The sequence below is a fragment of the Macaca nemestrina genome, chromosome 19 (genome assembly GCF_043159975.1).
Source record: "Macaca nemestrina isolate mMacNem1 chromosome 19, mMacNem.hap1, whole genome shotgun sequence".
Classification (NCBI taxonomy): domain Eukaryota; kingdom Metazoa; phylum Chordata; class Mammalia; order Primates; family Cercopithecidae; genus Macaca; species Macaca nemestrina.
The window spans coordinates 1,099,006-1,120,308 of NC_092143.1; the positions used below are offsets into that span (position 1 = coordinate 1,099,006).

At 58.1% G+C, this 21,303-nt stretch overlaps 1 protein-coding gene across 5 annotated transcripts in view; it reads right to left on the reverse strand.

Moving 5' to 3' along the window:
• The window catches only part of LOC105489353 (nuclear factor of activated T cells 1), a 126,176-nt gene that overhangs the window by 44,089 nt on the left and 60,784 nt on the right, over window positions 1-21,303 (reverse strand). For all 5 annotated transcript variants that reach the window (XM_071085824.1, XM_071085822.1, XM_071085825.1 and 2 more), the window contains 2 exons: window positions 17,215-17,270; window positions 11,106-11,238 (listed from right to left, as the gene is read on the reverse strand). In XM_071085824.1, coding sequence (XP_070941925.1) covers window positions 11,106-11,238; window positions 17,215-17,270 — 189 coding nt within the window. The remainder of the gene's footprint in view (window positions 1-11,105; window positions 11,239-17,214; window positions 17,271-21,303) is intronic.

Here is a 21,303-nt window from a genome sequence, read left to right on the forward strand (position 1 = left end):
CCTGTGCAAGTCGGGGGGCTGTGGAGGAGAAGGCGCCCTCATGTTGATTGGGAAACCCTACAGGCCTCACTTTATATTAGAAAGTCGAGTATCTGGGCCGTGGGCTGCAACACCTTTTTGAAGGGGTGGCGGGAGGCGGTGCCTGTGGAGGGTGGGGCTCTAGCCACTGTCTGGAGACCACAGGGCTGGGGTCATTTTCATCCAGGGGACGCATTTTGGCCTCAGGCCACGGCCTCCCCACCAACTCTGCGGAGGCAGCTGGGCCTCAGGAACTGCCCCTTCCTGCCGTTCCAGCTTCAAGCATGTGGTAAATCCACAGATGACGAGTCCACGACAAAGCCAGACGGTGGGGAGCCCCAGAGGCAGGGCTCGGCCAGTGGTCTCTGTGAACTCAGGCCTGTGCCTTTGAGAGGCACGGGGGTCGCTGGAAACAGGCCCAGACGTGGGAGTGAGACGCTGGTGGGCACCCACGTCTCTCCCACTCAGAAGAGGCTGATGTCCCCAACAGCCAAGCCTCCATTCTAAATTCGGCCGGTAATTTTCAGAGTTTATGATCTTTAGCAAAAGCACAAGGCTGGAAGGTTAAATTAATACCCTGTTGGGATCCTCTCTCCGCTACACGGGATTTTCAGCCAGGGCCCAGAAACGTGGCCAGGCACGGGGGCCAGTGCGCCTCTTCTGTGAAATGTCCCCCAAGCGCTTTAAAAACTGGTACCTGCCAGCTCTGCCGGACACTAAAGGCCCCGAGCACAGCTGTCCCATAAACAGCAGTGGCCATAAATCAGCCGCCCCACGGGCCAAGGCCAGCGATGCCAGAGAGCCATCGGGCCAGGGCAATCGGGTGGCGTCTGCTGCTGCTGGCCGGAGAATGCCAAGAACACGGTGCAGACGCCGCCCGTCTAAAACCGTGGTGGCACCGGCATTAACCCCCACATCTCTCCAGCCACTGGATTCTTCCTGGGGAAGTCCTGACCAAGGATCGTGGTGGCGAGGGACACACGGCCCTGGGACATACGACCCACCTCCCCAGGATGCTGGCGGCCGGCAGTGGTGTCGGGATGCCCCGGCCGCTTGCCCTGTGGGTTCGAAGCAGGCCCAGCACTGATGTGTCCACCACCCCCAGGGGCAGGCAGAAGGCCGAGTGGACGCTTCACTGGGACCCCACCAGGTTGGCAGCTCCCGTCCCCCCACCCACAGGCAGGCGCTCCCTGAGGCCCGGGGCTCCAGCCCACAGAGGCTGTGGCAACACGCTCCTCACAGGAATAAGCTCGTGTGCCTGCCCGCTGCCCCTCTCCCGCCCACAGCTATTTGCAGGGAGCTGGGGGCAGTGACTTGAAACCTGGGGTCGCTGCATGTGCCCCACCCATGATGGCATCTTGTGAGTCTGGAGAGCCAGTCCCGGTCCCTTGGCAGTATGAGCTGTGGGTGTGGTCACCGCGCTGGAAGGTGGCCCAGGCTGACCCTGCAGGTGTCTGCTCCTGTTCCTGCTGCAGTGCCCCTCCCTGGGCTGGGGTCCCCAGGCGGTTTCTCTCAGCCTTGCCCATGAGGTCCGGCTCAAGTCTGGGGTTGGCCGGATGGTTTCTCGGCCCTGGCAGCAGCGTCTTGTGCCATCCCAGCTGCTCCAAAGTTGCCGCCCACCAGGGCCAGGCCTTCCCCAGGTGACTCCCCCATCTCCCTGTCCTTGCCCCAAGGGGCACTGACGTGAAGCACAGCCAGGGACAAAGGGCCGTGGACGGCAGGGACGCGTGAGGCACCTGGCACCCGGCACCCGCGGAGGATGTTTCTGGATGGCCCCGCCTGACCCGCTGGCCCATGAGGATGTAGCGGGATGTTCTCTGCTAAGTCAAGCCCCAGAGAGCTGTGGCCTTCTCAATACAGAGAGAAGCTGGAAAGTGCAAACTCACCTTCACAAGCAAAGGAAAGCCACACGGCTGCTTCCACATCCCAGCATCTAAGAAGCTTAAATGCACGAACATACTGCACCTGCGCTTGGCCTAAGCTGTGCTTTGTGTGTGGGTTTCAGGGAAGATGTACACCTGCGCTGTAAACCAGAGCCTCGTGAGACGCATCCTATCAGCGAGGAAACGAGCGAGCGTCTGCACAACAGCCTGGGAGTCTCGCCCGTGGAGGGAGCCGCACGGGCCCCGTCCACGCGGACAGCACGTGTTCTGGGCTCACCCTGCGCCAGGCGGCCTCTGGCTGCCTCCTGATGACGTCAGCCACGTGGGGCTGGGGTGGAGCATCAACCACGTGGGGCTGGGGTGGAGGCGGCAAACGGATGGGCTCAGAAGAAGGGCAGCTCACTTTCAGGCTAAGCAATGGCGCACCAGAAACGCCAATCACCTGAGGGTGAGTTTATGAAACTTGTTACAAAGAGCAGAGTGTGGAAGGCGAGTGCTAGCCTCAGCGCCTGCCGGCTTTACAAACCATATACCCACGGGGCAGGCTGGCTGCAGTGTCCACGGCAGCCCCATTGTCCACGGTGGCTACCCCATTGTCCATGACAGCCCCAGCGTCCATGGCAGCCCCAGCATCCACAGCAGCCCCGTTGTCCATGGTGGCTACCCCATTATCCATGACAGCCCCAGCGTCCACAGCAGCCCCATTGTCCACGGCAGCCCCATCGCTCACGGGGACTGTCTGTGGAGGCGGCGCACAGCGGTCAGCGGTGTGCAGAGCTGACAGGTAAACTGTCCCCGCAGACCCAGGCCTCACACTGCATCCTCCGTGGAAGGCACTGAGGGCCTGTCCCGTCCCTGGTGCTGTTCTGGGGCCCAGCTTTTCCCTGACGCCACTGCAGAGTCTCTGCCTCAATAGCAGTGACGTCGGGAGCTAAATCCTGGAGGGAGGCTTCTGCCCCAGGTGAGCACAACGTTTCCAGGCCCCGTGCAGGTGCCAGTTCTGGCCAAAGACGCAGGCAGTGAGCTGGGAGAGCCTCTCCCCCAGGGCCTCCCTCCCAAAGCCCCCACCACGGCCAGAGAGCATTCAGCACAATCCCAGCCTCCCTTTAAAGAACCCCAAGCCTGGAAAATGGGCTCCCATCTCTACATGGCAACAGGAGCCAGGACGTAAGTGGGCTTCACCCGCTGCAGCTCCTCGAACGGTTCCAGTTCTAAAGCCCCAGCTGGATCTATGCAGCCCCAGGACAGGCAGAGCCCCTCACCTAGGGCAGACCTGGGGGCCCCTCACAGCTCCTAATGGCCCCGACCGCATCCTCCTCCCAACGTAGTCCCCTTGGCTGCCTTGGTGTGACCGGGCTCCTGGCGGAACAGCTGGGGTCTTCATGGCCCCCAGATCAGGGCCCCCTTCTGCTATAAGACAGAGGTGACAAGATCTGAGAATGAAAATCGGCACGAGCCTGCCCCACCTGTCGGCTTCCTGTGCAGTTGGTGACCAGCAGCTCCTGGCTCCTCAGGGACTCTGTCTGCAGCACAGGGAGCACCTGGGGGTGGGCGGGGGGGCCTGGGGACAAGAACGGGGACCTGGGGATGGGCAGGCAGGGGGGCAAGGGGCAGGCCCAGCCCTTTGGCTTTAGACAAGTGGGGTCACTGCTATGGACGGAATCATGTCCCCTCAACCTCATGTTGAGGCCTTAACCCCCATCCGTGTGACTCTACCTGAGTATAGGGTTTGCAGGAGGTAACTGGGGGTTAAACAATATCATCAGGGCGGGGCCCTGATACAATGGGACTGTCATCCCAAGAAGAAGAGACAAATTGCCTGTCCTGCCATGTGAGGATATGGCAGGATTTTGGCTGTCTGCAACCTGGAAAGGTCCTCACCAGAACCTGACTATACCAGCCCTGACCTCAGACTTCCAGCCCCCAGAGCTATGAGAAATGAATGTCTGTTGTTTACAAGGCACCCAGCCGGTGGTGCTCACTACGGAAGCCCTGAAGGCTGAGACGGTTCCCCGGACCCCCTTCCTGCATCCACAGTAACATCTGGTCCCCAGGTGGCGTTGGGGGCGGGGAGATCCAACACCGAGCTGCCTGCATGCTGCAGGTGCCATGCACAGCAAGGAACGATCCCAAGACAGCTCCCTTCTCCCCCAGGCCCACATTTTTACGCAACCTCAAGTGTTTAGCTTGAATTACTCTACGAGGTACGCGCTACAGTACTGGACAAAAGGGGTTTTGTTCAAAGTCTAAACCCCTGGAAAACAAAGATCAGATTGTCTTCTGTTTGCTGTACGACAATAAAGTCCAAGTTTTGCCATCAACATAAACAACCAGGAATGACTCCTCCAGGGCATAACTTTTCTCAAATAATGAAGGAAAACAGCGGATGGAGCTGTCCTCTCGCCCGTCCCTCGAGGCTGAGCGGGCATCATTTCTTCATGTTCAGAGCCAAGATCAGTTTCCAGAGCAGGTGAGGGACCCACGGCCCACCAGGGGGTGAATCTGCACCAACCAGGCACCGCCCGACGGGAGACAGAGAAGGGTCCTTCCGAACTCCATCTGCCTTTGGGAATTCGTGCTCTCTCCCCGACTCTTCACTGGCGTTCCTGACGAAGCATGTTCCAAGGTTTCCGGGAAGGCACACTCTTCCGGAGCCACAGCCACGTGAGTTGTTTCCAACCACGCACGCCACAGACCTCCAGGCTGAAACCGCAGCTCCGTGGTGGCCGACAACCACGGCTAACCTCGGCGAGGAGCCCAGGACGGGCCCGAGTGCTTTTGTTCATGATCTCACTTTGCCTTCACACCCATCCTGCGTGTCGGTGGGGGTGAGAGAATTCCCTTTCCCTCAGGTTTATCACGTCGACCCCAAGCAACATCGGTGGGGGGCTTCCTACACACACAGAAATGTGAAAACAGGCGCAGGGCTCAGTGACTTGACGGGGGTCTTGGGTGGCAGCGACGGAGCCAGGATGACACGGCCGCGGCGAGGGAAAGCGTGAGGGGGCCTTGGGCCGTGGGGCGGCCCCATGCTGCTCCAGGGCACGGCGAGGAGGATCTGTTGCCCAACTAGGCTGATGACAGAGGACGCTCCCACAGACCACATAAGCCGAAACGCACAGTGGTCGGCTCTTGCCAATCCTCGCCTGGGTGGCCCTCCGTGTTCTGCGGGGCCAGGCTTTCCCATTCCGGCTGGAGCCATGGAGCCACAGTGGGGCAGCAGCATGGCCGATGCATCGGTCCGGGAGCGTCTCCGCGTGGACAGGCGGGTCCCTCCCAGGTGCGCGGCCAACGTCGCCAAGCTCAGGGTGCTCCTCTTGCCCCACGCATGTCCCGGGGCGCGGGCTTCCTGGCGCCCAGCCTCCCCACTGACTCACACCCCTGGTTTGTTTTTGGTGGCCCATGGCCCTTAGATTTCTAAACAAGCCCCTTCCCGCCCTCTCCTCCTGTCTCAGGCTCCCGGCCCCATCCTCCTTCTGCAGCCAGACTCACCCAGCCCCAGGCGCGCCCGTCGGATGCAGAGTCCTGTGGACTCTTCCACACCAGTCTGGATCCCGACGCTAGTTCCCTAATTTATTCCCCTCATCTCTGATTTCTGAAGGAGCCGTCTTCCACCCCAAATCCCTCCTGCTTTAAAACAGGCTCTGAGGACACGCACGGCCTGAGTGTCGGGTGGCTGGGATGCCTGGCGTCTAGCTGGCAGGGGTTTTGGCGAGCACATCTCCGGCTCCCCTTTTAATTGGAGCCCTTCTCTGGACATGTGGGGAGGTCTCCTGGGAGGCCTGGTGGGGCCGGCATCCCACAGCATGTGACAGAATTCCCTTCCCTCAGGTTTACGGCATCAACAGTGAGCATCAGAACACCCCTCCCTCACTTGCTGTCTGAAGAGTGAGGCAACCGACAAAACTGAAATTTAATAAAAGCTGCCTCCCTCCCTCGGGTGGTTGTGGGGCTCTCAGTAGAACAGGGATGAGGAGCCCACAGGCCACTGCTCACAGGCGGGGCCAGCTCAGCTCCCGCCACAGACACACTCGGCAGCTGGGCTCCCAGACTCCTCGCCCCGTGGCCACCTGGAGCGCGGCACAGGCCACACCGCGGGCTGGAAATGTCAGCATCATCTGCTCTGTTTGAAATCAGGTAGGACTTCTAAGCTGGGGCAGAGCTGGGCTGAAACAGCAGTGTGGGGGGCCCGGCTTGACCCCTACAAGCGGCAGAAAGGGGAGGCCACCCTGGTTCCTGCGCAGGACAGGGCATGGAGTGTGGGTCGTCTGTGTTTTAGGCCCTTGGAGGGCGCACAAGGGGTGCCAGGAGAATCTCTGCTTTAAGAACCTGTGACCAGGCCCTGGTGCATCGAGGCGCCCACAGCCGACACACGGAAAGCATCTCAAGGCTGAAACCCAGAGCACCGCGAGGCCAGGGCTGACCTGACGTTGTCAGGAGCTGGGAGGCAGCTGCCATGATGGCGGGATCAGATGAGGGAACATGGGAGCCATGCCTGGGTGTCTGAAATGGGCAGGTTCACTTTGCAGTGAGAGCCGAGCTCAGGCCCAGCCCCAGGGTGCCTACAAGTGAGGGGAGGGGAGAGGAAGAGGCCACAGGTGTTCAAGGCCCACCCAGGCTGTGCTGTTGGCCAGTGGCAACGAAAGCGCGATTTGGGGCCGCTGAGCATCTGCAGAGACCTCACGAACTTCACTGTCTCAGGATCAAGCTTTACATGCAGTGGACTTGGACAAAGTGAGCCGGGAAGTCCAGGGAAAAGGCAGAATGGGAAACCCCTGGGAAGGGGAGGCTGCTGGGCTGAGCAGGAGGGCGTGGAGGTCGGGCGGTGGCCCAGGACTGCTTGTCTGCAACCAGGAGGATCCCTTGCAGGGTGCTCTGAGCCCCTCAGCTCACGCAGCCCCAGCTGAGCTGAGGGCCTGGGCCACGCCATCTGGAGGAGGCTTCCTAGAGGGGCCGGTTCTGTGGCCTGGGAAGTGCCAGCGGAGACACGCCCCCAGCTGTTGACCCTGGGTGGTGCGCTCTGTGCACAGGGACCTCCGTTTCACAGCCTCCCCCACCCCATGGCTCACTCCCTGAGCAGCTCCCTCCAGTGACCTTCACTGGGGTGGACCCAAGGCCACAGGACCCCGGCTCCCTTTGTACCAACACCTCGCCGATGCCACAGCTATTGCTAGATTTAATAATCCATTGCAAACAGGGAAGTAATGGAATCTATTCCCCTTTCTACCCCTTGAGGCAGAAAGAGATTCTCAGGCCTAGGTCATCGTGGCAGGGCCAGCAGAGCGGCTGGTGAGTAACGGGGGCGGGAAGCGCATCTACCCTTCTTTGTGACATTTGAGTCTCCAGCTGGCTCCTGTCTGGTCTTGGGGCCCATGCCCACCCCCCGTGAGAGACCCCCAGATCCCGAGGCAGATCCGTCCCGACGCCCTCGCACCCCGGACATCGCATTCTGTGGTCAAAGCTGTTTCTGTGCCTGGATTATCACAGCAGCCACTCCCTGTCACCGGATGACCCTCAGCTGGACCGCGTATCCCGAGGAAGGGGGCTCTGGCCACCAAAGGGACCCCCACAGAGGCAGGGCTGGCTGTGTGTTTCCACGGGGACCTGGGGCTGGGAGCAGCTTCTCCTCGGCACTGATGGGGGAAGAGCTCCATGTCCCCAGCCCTGGGGCCCTGGAAGCATTTCCAGGTAACTGACTAAAACGACTTCAGACAAAAAGACCTGACAAGACCCAGTGATTTGTCATGTTTTATTTTCTTGTTTAAAAAAGTACTGACTTTGGCAGGTAATCTGGAGTTTGTAACTTGGTTTTCTTTCTCCAAAGTGCCCGTGGTCCCACACTGCCTGCTCCTATCTGGGGGTGTAAGTGCACCCCTCACGCAAGCTCCAGGCCACGCGGACGCCGCCTTCTAACCAGACCTGGGCAGGGTCCCCACGTTCCGGGCTCGCCTCTCTCCACCTACAATGCTGACGTTTTGGAATCACCTCTTGGAACTGCGAACCTTCCTGGTACCAGATCATCCCTCAGCCCCCCTAACACGCCTTCCGGGAGATTACATTCGGGCGCAGTTAAACAAAAACAGTGACAGACAAGCCGCTCAGGGAGCCTCTCTGTGGGCGCGTGTGTTCCAGCCTCTTTAATTGCAGACGATCTTTTCACTTTGCTCGCCGGGCAGCACCCCGGGATGTCAGGAGGGGCGGCCGGCAGGACTCCTCGAGGTCTGTGCCTGCTCCGTTCATGGAGCTGATACATTCTGGTGGGAACTCTTCCCCATTTAACGCCTGGCCCCACTAGGGAGGGTGAAGAGAACTCTCCCCCTGGGCCCCATCACAGACCATCAACCAAAGGCTCAGCCCCACCTGAGCCCGGGGCCCTCTGCACTCAGATGCGTGATTCCCGGAGGCTGACCACTGAGACCTTCTGACTTGAAAGGAGAGACGCCAGGCCACGGCCTCCCTGGGCCGCCTCCCCGCGCTGCCTCCCTGTCCTGCCTGTGGGGACGGCAATTTTGAAGGAAAACCTAAAATGAGACTTGATTTTACAAATGTGTACATAAAAGGAATTCCAGAGCTGGAGTTTAAGTGGGTTCATTTTTGTCATCTTGTGCATTTCAACAGCACATTTCACGACCCCAAGAGTCTGCCCCTCACCACCGTGACCCCCGGGCGCACAGACCCGAAGCTCACTGGCACAGTGGAAACGTAGAATGCGAACAACCCCCCACACAACAGTGTGGAAAAGGGAAAAAGTAAACCAAGAGAAGCTTTGAGTCCGTCCGGGGCTTGCTAACCTGCTGTCCTCCATCCACACCCATCCGTCCTGCCTACACTCCAGGTCCTGCGGAAGCAGAGCTGGCAACTATCTCTCAGACCCCGTGGAAGAAGCCATCCGAGCTGGACCCCAAGACACAGATGAACAGCACGGAGGATGAAGGTCCTGGAGTGGCCTTGGCGTCCTCAGACCCAGCCGGGGTTGCAGGAGCAGGAGGTGCAGCGGGGACGCGGGACGGAACAGGGATACCTGGGTGCTGGTTTCCATTCATTCGTTTATTTATTTAAGAACCACAATGACAGTGGCCTCGAGGTAGGCACAGTGTCAACACCGGGGATCTCGCCCTGCGGCAGCCTGGGGGCTCTGCCTGAGGGGCTCACAGTCTGGTGCAAGTTGTGGTCATACCCCTCAGGACCAGGTGGGGTGACAGGGAGCCGGGGAGCCCCTGGGGGCCTGGTCAGTGTACTCGTGGGGGCCTGGGATGGTCACCCAGGGACTATGGCGCTACGTCCAGGAGAGGAGAGACGACAGAGGCAAAGAGAGGGAGGACGGGCGAAGGCTGGTGCCCAGGGCGAGCCTGGGGAACCTGGCCTGTGTTGAGCCATGCTGGGGCAGATGGCGGGTGGCGGGTGCAGCCGAGACACTGGGCGGGGGTCCAGGAGAGACGTCCACGCCGGGCACGGAGCTGAGAGGGGAGCTGAGGCTGACCGAGGCAGAAGCGAGGCTGGTAGGACAGGACGGCCGGCTGCCAGGTGGGGCGTGGACAGGAGGTAGCAGGAGCGGCTCAACCCCACCGGCTTCATGCTGTGGCCATGGTCCTGGGGGCCTCCACCTCCCGCCTGTGAAGGGCAGGCATGCTCCCCACACACCCCTTCTTCTGCCTCTGAGACGCGTGATCTGTGCTAAACTTGGTGCTGCTCAAACCCACGGTGGGGACTGCCGGGTGCCCGGCAAATAAGAAAAAAATTAATGCACTGCTCTGGAAAGCAGTCCTTCTCTGTAAGGCCTAGGTTTTCTTTAAAACATTCAATTTCTGGTCAACCACGCTTGAAGTTTAATTAGGACACAATCATTATATTTTCAGAAAAAGATGAAATATTTTCTTCTGTAAGATATATTGTACTTTGTTCCAAGAACGGGTCGGGCTCACCAAGTGTGGGTGGCACAGATCATGTAAACCCGAGGGGGGTCCCAGAACGTGAGGCTCTTCCCCACAATCCCAGGGGGTCCCAGACTGTGAGGCTCTTCCCCGCGAGGGCTGGGCTGGGGGCTGCCCGTCCCTGCTACAGCTTGTCTCACAGACACTCTCAGGGGACAGCGACTTTACGGCGAAACCCCATTTTCCACCTGTTGAGAGGCGTTTCTAGAGCTTGCCTGACAAAACGGGGAGTCCCAACAGTTCAGTGTGAACGTGGGGATTCGAGGGCTTTCTTAGAATCTGGTCTATTACAAATGCTGTTTACGTTCAGAGAAAATGGAAACCTTCAAAACACCTCGATTTTGCTAAGAAAACGTGGCTGCTTTTGCAATCAGTTTGCAGTGTGTAATTTCCCTCTTGATGATAGGAATCTCTGCAGTTTTTAGAAAAAAAGCGATATAAAAAGATTGTTGATGTTAGCTAGGCTTACCCAAAATACAGTAAAACTCAGGATGACAGCTAACTCTGTCCTCTCCGAGCTGGGGGGTGTGGCCTGTACCCACAAAGGAAGCCCAGGATGGCGTGGGGGACACCCTTCTCTTCTACTGGTTCAGGGACTGAAAAAACAAACTCAATGGTATTTTCTTTAAGAAAACACCCTAAAGGTTAAAAACAGAAGCTGATTTTTTTTTTTTTTTTTTAGTGAAAAGGAGCCATTCCCACGGCAGTTAAGGGACAGGCAGGTTGAGGAGAAGGTGCCCCAGCGTGGATGCCCATGGTCCCAGGAGATGAAATTACCCTTGGAGAAGTGTGTTGGGGACGTCCGCCCAGCACAAAGCTCATTCACCATCCTTAAAGACCACATCAGGACTATATGCTTAAAAGCAAAGTTTATTCCTAAAGTTGCCTGCAAAATAGCTGTACCTATTTGCCTTCTCACCTGAAGCAGCTTTAGGATGCAAATGCACACCAGGACCCCCTCAGTTTTTTGGAGCAGAAGAGCCATGTTTTCCCCTGGGCTGTTATACATTCGCAAGAAGCAGAATAACCGTGACTATCTGAGTATGCAACCCCCCGACCAAACCCCAACAGGGACCAAGGAAAATGCATCCGAAAAAAGCTTCCCTTTTCCTTTCCTTCTCAGGGAATCGATGACTCAGCGTCACTAACGGGACATCACACAGTTAAACGTGCAACACGCCATGCTGCTTTACGGCGACGTCGTTTCTGCGTCTTTAGAAAAAGCACCCCACGCGCTCATTTTCACTGCTTAAGGTTAGAAAGATGGCGTTACCGTTGGCGGGAAGGTAGGTGAAACGCTGGTACTGGCTTCGCTTTCTCTTCCCGTTGCAGACGTAGAAACTGACGTGAACAGGGCTGGTTATCCTCTGATTCCGAAACGGCGGGATCTCAACCACCAGAGAATTCTAGAGGAGAAGGGCACACAGGAGGCACAATTAGCACCCGGCAGGCGACGGCTACCGCACCACGGCGGCCACACAGCAACCCTGCGTTTCCATGGCGGCGCGGGACGCTGTGACGGTAAACTCCTGACTGGCCACCTGGGCGTCCAGAAGCAGCCGACGACAGCCCCGGACGCTCTGTGCCACCTGCACTTGTGTGTGGACACTCACAGGGAAGGGATGCCCTTGGCTTCTTGCACACCTAGGAGCCGAGAGGCTTCCTCAGAGCAGTGGAGCAAACAGGACCAACCTCAAGACTGAAATCTTGTCAATAGAGAGAAAGAAGCCAGGAAAAGAGAAGCTGTGAACAGAACTGGGACCTGAGGTGCCTGAGGGTAGAGGTTGCCCGGGGCCACCTGGGCAAGGGGCCTGGTGGGGATGCAAAAGGCTCTGCCTACTCCGATGCCAAAGGGTTGGTGGCCTTCAGAAAACGACCCAAGGCCCCACCGCTGGCCGCTGTGTGATAGAAGTGGTTGGTGGCCCAGCACCGCTCAGACGACTGCAGTGAACCCCGGAGGAGCAGGTGCATCCTGGACACGCGGTCTCAGGGGAGGGCCTGTGTTTGTCACATTTGATGATGGCCGAGGCCCTCAACCAGACCCCAAATTCACTCCAACTGAAGAAGAGGAGGTGGACCCTGACCCCCGCAGACCCCGGGGTGGGAACAGCCAAGGGCACGGAGGCACAGACAGCAGAGGACGGCATGTGGAGGCTGCCTTTACCATTTCATGTTTTTAATATGAGTCAGCAGCACGTTTACAAAACTCATGCTCTCTCAAGTACACACACGAAACGCAAGCCATGGGGTGTGGCGCTGTTCGCAGAGCTCGGGGCTGGGTGCGGGACTGGGACACAGACATCCCGACCGCTTGCTCAGGCCCCAGCGTTACTCGGGGCTCTAATGACCCTAAATGACTGGGGTGATGCGGGCATCCCTGCCGAGGGCGACACTTGGTATCTGGGGAGAGGCTTGGTGTGAGTCGCGTCTATAAAGTTTAATTTTTATAATCATATGACTTAGTTTAACAAGCAGGAGAAAAATCCATTGTATTACTTCTTTTGTTAAAATAATTAATTATAGCACAGCACCTAGCTTAATAGCTAAATTGATTGAATCATGTTAACAACAAAATCTTGTGAGTGTTAAAGACAGAAAACTGAAGATAACTTCAGGTCCAGGTTCTCTCATTTACAAATAATGAAAGAGCTGAGGCCCAGACACCGATGCAGAGGGGCCATGCCCGCCTGTGCCCCCCCCCCCGGGGCCCTGTGCCTTGGGGCCACGCTTTCTCCTGGCAGCAGGACTGTGTTGTTTAATTAACTGCAGTTAATTGGGAAGAAGCAGAAGCCACGGCACATGGGCGTCTTCCTGCCTCTGCCCCTCATCAGAGCTGCCCCAGGAGAGCTGAAGCTGACGCTGGAAGGACCGCAAGTTCTGTCAATGCCCACGGAGCCTGGGCTGCCCCCAGAGCACTGTGGGTCTGGGCTTCGCCTGGCCTGGCCATCTCCTAGGCTGACCTGGGAAGCTCTGGCCGCCCGGAGCCTGTCTTGGCATTTGTATGGGGGATAAAGAGACGCTTCCTCCAGGGCTGTTTTCTGAATTCAGCAGCGCTCAGGGCAGCTGCTACAGCAGGAGGGTCTTTGGAGCAGAAGCAGCTGAGGGAAGAGACAAGAAGGAAACCTCTCACGAGACTGAAATAAAAACGGGCCAGGAAGCGCTCAGAGGCAGTGGCGAGAGGAGTGGAGGCTGGGACCCCATGGGACAGGCTGGGGTGGAGGCGAGGACCCCGTGGGCCAGGCTGGATGGGCGGAGGCGGGGACCCCGTGGGCCAGGCTGGATGGGCGGAGGCGGGGACCCCGTGGGCCAGGCTGGATGGGCGGAGGCGGGAACCTGTGGGCCAGGCTGGGGTGGAGGCGGGGACCCCATGAGGCGGGTTGGATGGGCAGAGGCGGGACCCTGTGGGGCAGGCTGGATGGTGCATACCAGTTTTCCTAGGTCCTACCTGACTGGAAGGGCCTGTGTTGATGTGGGCACAGGCCAACCCACTTCATCTCTCTAAATAGATAAATTATATGACAAAAATACTATCACCGTGGGAGCACTGCCACTTAAATACACAGAGAAGGAAGCGATAAAGAAGCAACACGGAAGAGCACGAAGGGAGAGGGAAACTCGTCCGTACCGGAAAAAATACAGGCTCCAAACGGCACCAGCACCCACGCAACCTGCTTTAAAACTCCACTGTTGAGATGAGGCTCATACACTTACTTATAGAAAGTACAAAAACCGTAAGACACAGCACATCCTATTTTGTTTACACACAGGCAGCACGGTGGCTCACACCTGTCATCCCAGCACTTTGGGAGGCCCAGGCGGGAGGATTGCTTGAGCCCAGGAGTTCAGGACCAGCCCGGGCAACACTGCGAGGCCCCATGTCTACAAAAATTTAAAAATTAGCTGAGCAGGATAGGGCACACCTGTGTTCCCAGCTACTGGTGAGGCTGAGGCATAAGAATTGCTTCAGCACGGGAGGTTGAGGCTGCAGTGAGCTGTGATCAAGTCACTGTACTCCAGCTTGGATGACAGAGCAAGACTCTGTCTCAAAAAAAAAAAAATATACACACACACACACACACACACAGAAACACGTATGTACACAATATAATGTATGTAATGTGTGTATGTGTGTGTGTGTGCATGAACATCTATACACAAAGCAGCAAATGGAGCAGGACGCATGCCCAATGCCAGCAGTGGTTATGTCTAAGTTGATGAGACTACACTAGGTTTTATTTCCTTTTTTATATTGTCCAAATGTCCACAATGAGTATGAAGTTCCTTTATGATGAGAAAAAATATATATTAAAGCAAACTCCATTTAACAGATTAAAAATGAAACAGGAGACCAGGTGTGGTGGCTCACGCCTGTAATCCCAGCACTTTAGGAGGCCGAGGCAGGTGGATCACTTGAGGTCAGGAGTTCAAGATCAGCCTGGACAACATGGTGAAACCCTGTCTCTACTGAAAAAAATACAAAAACATTAGCCAGGCATGGTGGCTGGCGCCTGTAGTCCTAGCTACTTGGGAGACTGAGGCACGAGAATCACTGGAACCCGGGAGGCAGAGGCTGCAATGAGCCGAGATGGAACCACCGCACTCCAATCTAGGTGACAGAGCGAGACTGTCTCAAAAAAAAAACAAAAAAACAAAAAAACAAAAAAAAAACCAGTAAACATGAAGTACATAATTTTTCACATGTGCTCTTAAATTTCTTTTAAAACATACAACTCTTAAGCTTTCTTCGAAATATGCTGGTGTCAAAAGTAAAACAGAAAATCACAGAGAATGTGGATGTCGGCTTGGCTGGGATTGTTTTCAATGCGGAAAGGCTCACAGCTCCTCCAGACTGCTCTCCCTGCCTAGGGGGACAGGGCAGGCCGGCTCCAGCGTCCTGTGTCCCACATCCTGTGTCCCGCATCCCACGTGCATGTGCGGGGCTGGCGAAGCCTGTGGAGACCCTGACAGAGCCAGGGCCAGGGAGGGTGGGTAGCATGAGGCCAGGCACCAGGCTACGATGCCCACAGGCAGAGGGACGGAGAGCCAGGAGGTCAGTGTACCCAGCACAGACGCAGAGCAGAGCAAGGGCAGCCCAGTGGGAGGAATGAACCAGACACCTGGTGGGCGGGGAGGCCCGGCGACGACCCCGTGAGCAGAGGCTGCCAGCCCCCTGGGCAGCTGCAAACCCCCGGCCAGCGGGGAGCCACAGACCTTCTGGGCACAGGAAATGGCTGTGGGCAGGAGAGGCCGGTATGGACACGGCAACGGGCTGCGGTAAGGAGGCCAGTACGGACACGGGAATGGGCGGTGGGGAGGAGAGGCTGGTACAGCAGCTCAGGCTGCTTCTGCCTGTGTCCGGCCATTCCCAGGATGCTTCTGAGCACCCCGACCCACTGGCTGCGGGGTAGGCCGAGACTCCTTCCTCTGAACGCCGGCCTGCCCTGGGGCCTCCAGCTTTCCTCGAGGGGCTTCTCAGGTGAAGGCAAGAAAAGCGACAGCATTGAACCAGAGCCCTAAGCTTCAGGGGAGGCCTGAGCACCACTGAAGCTGCAGGTGAGCTCACTTCACCCAGGGCCAGGAAGGAACCTCTTCCATCTGATAACCACTTGGAAAGGGTTCTGGGAAGGGGATGGGCCCTCGGGGGAAGGGCGCTGAAGTCGCAGGGTGGAAGACGCGGCTTTCTGACAGAGCTGCCTCTCGGGACAGGGAGTGAAGGTGCCAGCACCACTCTCCATGGAGGCCACCGACCCTCCCACCAACAGGAGATGACCTCAAGGCCCCTCCCCGGTGTCCTGTCCACCTGCCTCCAGCCGCCTGAAGGTCCCTCCCCAGTGTCCTGTCCACCTGCCTCCAGCTGCCCGAGATCGGCTCTTCCCTGCGGTTTCTGAACGGATCAGCTTCCACCTGCACACACTGAGTGGGTGCACAAGACTTCCCCGACCCCTAGGGACACACATTGCTGAGCTTGGAAGCACGTTCATGTCTTCAAAACCCCCTTGTGAGCCATGTGGTATCTTATGTTGGCCTAAAGATTTCTACTGCTTTTATACGACTAAATAGAACACTCAAAGAATCCAGTGTAGGGATCAATCCAACTGTATCAATAATAAGTAAACATCAGGTCGGGCACAGTGGCTCATGCCTGTAATCCCAGCACTTTGTGACGCCGAGGCAGGTGGATCACCTGAGGTTGGGAGTTCAAGACCTGCCTGACCAACATGGAGAAACCCCGTCTCTACTAAAAATACAAAATTAGCCAGGTGTGGTGGTGCATGCCTGTAATCCCAGCTACTCGGGAGGCTGAGGCAGGAGAATCGCTTGAACCCGGGAGGTGGAGGTTGCAGTGAGCTGAGATCACGCCACTGCACTCCAGCCTGGGCAACAAGAGCGAAACTCCATTTCACAAAACAAAAACAAACAAACAAAAACAAACAATGAAACATCAATGGTCTACATGTGCCAATTACAAGACAGCATCAGAGAGGATCCAAGACACCACCAAGAAGATGTTGCCTCCAAGAAACCACTTTAAACATGAACACTTGGATTATGAGAGACACACGCAGCAGCCAGCACCTCATGGGAGATGTGGGAGCAGCGACAACCGTCCAGACAAAAGGTCATCTCCATGACTAGCCAATCTGAGGACGGTCATTATCCTCAGGCACCCACCACATGCACGTGGTGCCAGGGAAGCTGTGGCAGGTGACTAGGGGTGCTGGAAACGGCCTGGTGACAGCAGAAGCGTGACCCGGCCATGCGTCTGCCATGGCCCCATACACGTGCACCACCCGCTAACAGGCTGTGGCCAGTCGCGAGTCCGGGAGCCACGCCCAGGCTTTTGTGCCTGAGTCACCATCACAGGAGAGGTTGGTGCAATCGGCGGCCTCAGAGGATGGGGTGAGGAGTCCCCATGGGGATGCCGCAGAGCCCTGCCCTCGGTGCTCTGGGTCTGGGCAGGTGCTGGCCACGCCCCGGGAACTCAGCACAGCACTGACTCCCAGGGGCCTGCTCTGTGCCAGGTGACGGTGACAGCAAGGGGACAGCAAAGGGCGGGAGGGTCCGTGTGAGATGTCCTTCCCTGGGCTGTCTCAGCACCAGGATGTGGGAGGCAGCCCTTGGCCTGCCCGGCACCGTCCCCAGCCGCCAGGGCTCTGACCTGACCCTGACAGGTTGGGTGCAGTACATGGTGCTTCGGCAAGTACTTGGCGATTCTGTTTGTTACTGGTTCTGTTACTCTATGCATTATTTTTATTTGTTTCATTTTAACAAACAGGAACCCCAGCCTCCCAAGCCCTGGGGACCCGCAGTGGCTCCAGCAGACCCCAGCCTCCCAAGCCCTGGGGACCCGCAGCGGCTCCAGCTGCGCCAAAGGCACTCACCGGCTTGCATAGGTCACGATCGGTTTTCGCTTCCATCTCCCAGACGTGGTGGCCATCTGGAAGAAAGGAGCAGGAAACGTCTGTGACTTTGTGTGGCGGGGAGCCCCCTCCCCGAAGCCCCCATGTGATCCAGACCCAGGGCCCTAAGCCCGGAGAGAGACCCCGGGAGACCCACGTAGGCCCATCCCAGGGCTTTTGTTGAGGGCAGCGCCTCAGGACCCACGTGCCCAGGCGGGGCCCCAAGCTCAACGCCAGAGTTCCCCTGGGAGCCTGGGGAAGCTGAGGACACGTGGCTCAGGGCTTGTTCTGACCCCAGCCCTGGGCGGGAAGGACTACAGGGCAGGGTATCCTCAGGAATGTGTCCTGGCCCTGCATCTGCTGGCCTCTCACAGCCTCAGGACAGGTCACGGGGGGGTTTCTATGCCCCCGTCCTCTCCAGGGAGAGCAGGTGTGAGGGGGAGCAGGTACCCCATCATCAGAGCGCGTGCAGGGCATCTGTGCGTGGACCTGGGGCCCGGCTCTGCAGTCCCTGGCCCAGCCTCCAGGGATGCAGGAGGTGTGAGAGTGGCGCCAGGGGGGCCGGGGGCTCCACGCCAGGGTGCGATGCCTGCCCGTGCTGGGGTCCACGCTGGTGGAAGAGGGCCTGGCCGCTGGCCCTGCCTCTGTGCAAAGGAACCACTGGGTAAATGTGAAGAGCCTTCCTCTGACAACTTCTTGCCCGTCAGGAGACAGAAATGAAAACACAGGTATTTTTAGCCTTTCCCCAGAGGCCATTTGCATGTTTTTAAAAAATGAAAAGGCTCCCAGAGGTGCAGTGAAAGGACGCGTTGTTCTCTCTGCTCCACGCCCGGCAGAGTGGGGACTCCAGGCGCACACGGACAAAGGCGGCCGCACCACAGCCTGGCCCCTCAGATGGGCTGAGTTTGGGGCAATTATCTCAAACTAACAGATGTCAATCTCCCACAGTCTCTTCCTCTCTTTTATCTTCTCCAAAATAAAGTCCGCTCCCAAAATGAACAGTTACAGGTATACACACTTAAGTTTATCCTTATGCTCTCTCTCCAAAGAAGAAAACGTGTCTGTTACAAACTCTCAATTACTGACAAATCAGACAAAATCTCCTTTTTCTCTGTTACAGTGCCGGGCTGCTGTCTGCGTGGAGGGTGGAGAGAGGAAATGTGAGTCACACAGGACCCCAGAGCCGCCCAGCCGAGCCCCGGCCACGCCAGCCCGGGACGCCCGAGGTCCCCACGCAAATCACCCACCAGATGAGCCCACTCGACAGAGCCTGGCATCCATCTCTCCTCTGGGAAAAAAATAACAGGGAACTAAAACATACACTCAGTTGCGCCTGAAGGCATCTGAGTTTCACGAAGCAGCAAGGAGCTGGGAAGAAAGGCGCTTTCACCCCAGCACAGGTGCTGGTGACGGCGGATTCCCAGAAGCCCCTCCACCCCCACTTCCTAACAATCGAAATCACTCTGTGTGTAGCTAAGTCTTCGGGCTGTTTGGCACCTTTTAAAAACGACTTTTGGAGTTTTCTTATGACAAAGCCCATCTTTGGGGTGAAGCCCCGTCTGCACCCCACAAAAGACTGTGGTCCTCTGAAGCTCCGGGGCACCACAGGCTAAGGTTTGCTCTCTGCCCAGCCCAGAAGCTCAGAGTCACAGCTTCAGCTTCCCCAGGAATTTCCCTGAGGCTGTGGAGGCCTTTGGCGCCAGGAAGGGGAGGGAGGTTGATGGTGCTGAGCAGGAGGGACACTGAGGCGCACAGGGCCAGGACGCTGCGTTTAATGACACCCCAAGGAGACGCCATTTTTGCAGCCGAGGCAACACAGCCTGTTCCTCTCTTTATGTCCCGAGAAGGGAGAGGGACTCCAGCCGTCTCCCCATGGCCTCCTTCAGGCGGCTGCCCCACAGCAGTGAGTCCATGAAAAGCAAATGGAACGACGGCATGAAGGTGTCTTTTCCTCCAGGGCCTCATGGGCCTGTGGGGAACCAGCCTTGCTGGAGCAGCCCCAAGGGGAGCCACGTCTGCGTGGCCAGCCAGGCCCAGCTCAGCACCTGCCACGGAGCAGCCTCCACCACACACCTGGGAGCGCCTGCCCAGCAATCCCTGCACAGGTGGGAGTAGATATGCTTAGACTTCCCCTGAAAGTGTGGGGAACCGACAAACATCCCTGCTGTCCTCAAAGACCCTGGCTGAGCCAGCGCCTGTGGCCTTCCCCCTCGGAGGCAGGGCCTCTCCCCGTGGTCTCCGACGTCTGTGGCTGTTTCACCGTCGACCAGGGTGAGGGTGAGGGCAGGCTTTCTGTTTCTGCTCAAGGCTCATAAAGTAACTCTTTCCAAGGCAATATATATTCACGGCCAGAAATGTCTGTCTAGCAATTGCTTCCAGAACAAGACAAAGCACTGAGGCTGCCGTAAGATGCAAATAACCTCGCATCTCAGGAAAGGAGACGCAGGGCCGCGTCCCGCTGGCGAGAGCATTGCCATGGAGGCTCCCGACTCCGTGGAGGCCCAGGCGGGCAGGGCCGGCCCCCGCGCTGTTCAAAACCCGGCCCCTGGCAGGAAGGAAGGCAGCCGGTCCTGAAAGGGCCTTTGTGTTCAGCCTTATCAGAGCTCCGAGTCCTCAGTAGGAAACTGCCTGAGTGCAGGAGTAAAAATATTCCAGATCATTAGGGAATTCCCTGCAGTCTGAGTCATCGGGAGGCTTCCCTGCCACACCCGCGAGGTTTCCACACAGGCAGGCCTGCGGGCCCAGGAGCCTCCCAGACCCGCCAGGACCCGCCGTCTGGAGCCGGGCCACCCCCACGCTGGCGCTGACGCTGAGCCACTGTTTCCACAGAGAAAGCCACAAGGGCCACCGGTGGAAGCAGCGTCCCTGGGTCCCACGGCGCCCTCGAGTCCTGCACCCTGTGGCGTCCTCCTGCCCCGCTCCCCGTGGCGTCCTCCTGCCCTGCTCCCCATGGCGTCCTCGTGCCGTGTGCCCTGTGGCGTCCTCACGCCCAGAAGCAAGCGTCCCCAGGGCATCTGTCATCCATCCGGGACTCTCCCTCAGGAGTCTGTCCCAGCCTGGCTCCCAGAGGAGATTCTGGAGAGCAAACAGCCACCCGGCCGCACTGCACATCGGCCTGCAGGGCCTCACACGGAGCCACCCTGTGACCCACAGCCCTTTCACGCCGAGGCATGTGCTCAGGCGACAAGCAGGCATCCACACGGGACTCACGCACTGAGGTTCACGGCGGCTTTTCCACGATCATCTCCACAGGGTGGACGTGGCCCAGCACCATCGGCAGATGGGTGTGGCAGCCACATGGTGGGCTTCCCTCAGCCACAGAAAGACCCACGTCCCGATCCGCACCAACGAGGGGACCCGAGGACCCCACGCCCTGGCCCGCGCCAACGAGGGAACACGGAGGATGCCACCCTCCATGGAAGCTGCCAGGCACCGCAGCCGGCAGGTTGGGGTTCCCCAGCAGGGAGCAGCCAGACCAGGCAAGGCCAAGCGAGGGGGCTCTGGGGTGGTAGGGGCTGGGGGTGGGGAAGGGAGAGCAGGGGTGGGGAAGGGAGAGCAGGGGTGGGGAAGGGAGAGCAGGGGTGGCCGCTCACGAGCAAAGGTTTCTTTCTGGAGATAAGAAAATGTTCTGAAATTGGTGGTGGCTGCGTAATTCTGTGAAGCTACCAAAACCCGCTGAATTACACACTTAAATGGTGTATAGATCACATCTCGATAAAGCTGATAAAAGAAATTAGGCAACATGATCACGGGTGATATTGTCACGTGTGATCCCAAAAGGCACGAGGAGGAAGAGGAGGGCGAGCAGCCAGAAGCCCGGCCCCCTCCTGTAGTGGGAACTGACACGATGCACGGCCTCCCCACACCAGCAGGGCCCACGCAGGGGGCGTCTGAGAGTCCCCCTAACGCTATTCAGAATGCGGCTTGACGAGAACCGTGGGTCGTCACTCAGTTCGAGGGGTCCTGGGCCATCTCAGGCCACTGAGCCGTCCTCAGGGCATGAGGAAGAGACGGGCAGATGTCTCCTCCCAGGGTGTGCCCTCCATGCCTTCCCTGTGTGGTCTCTGGGAG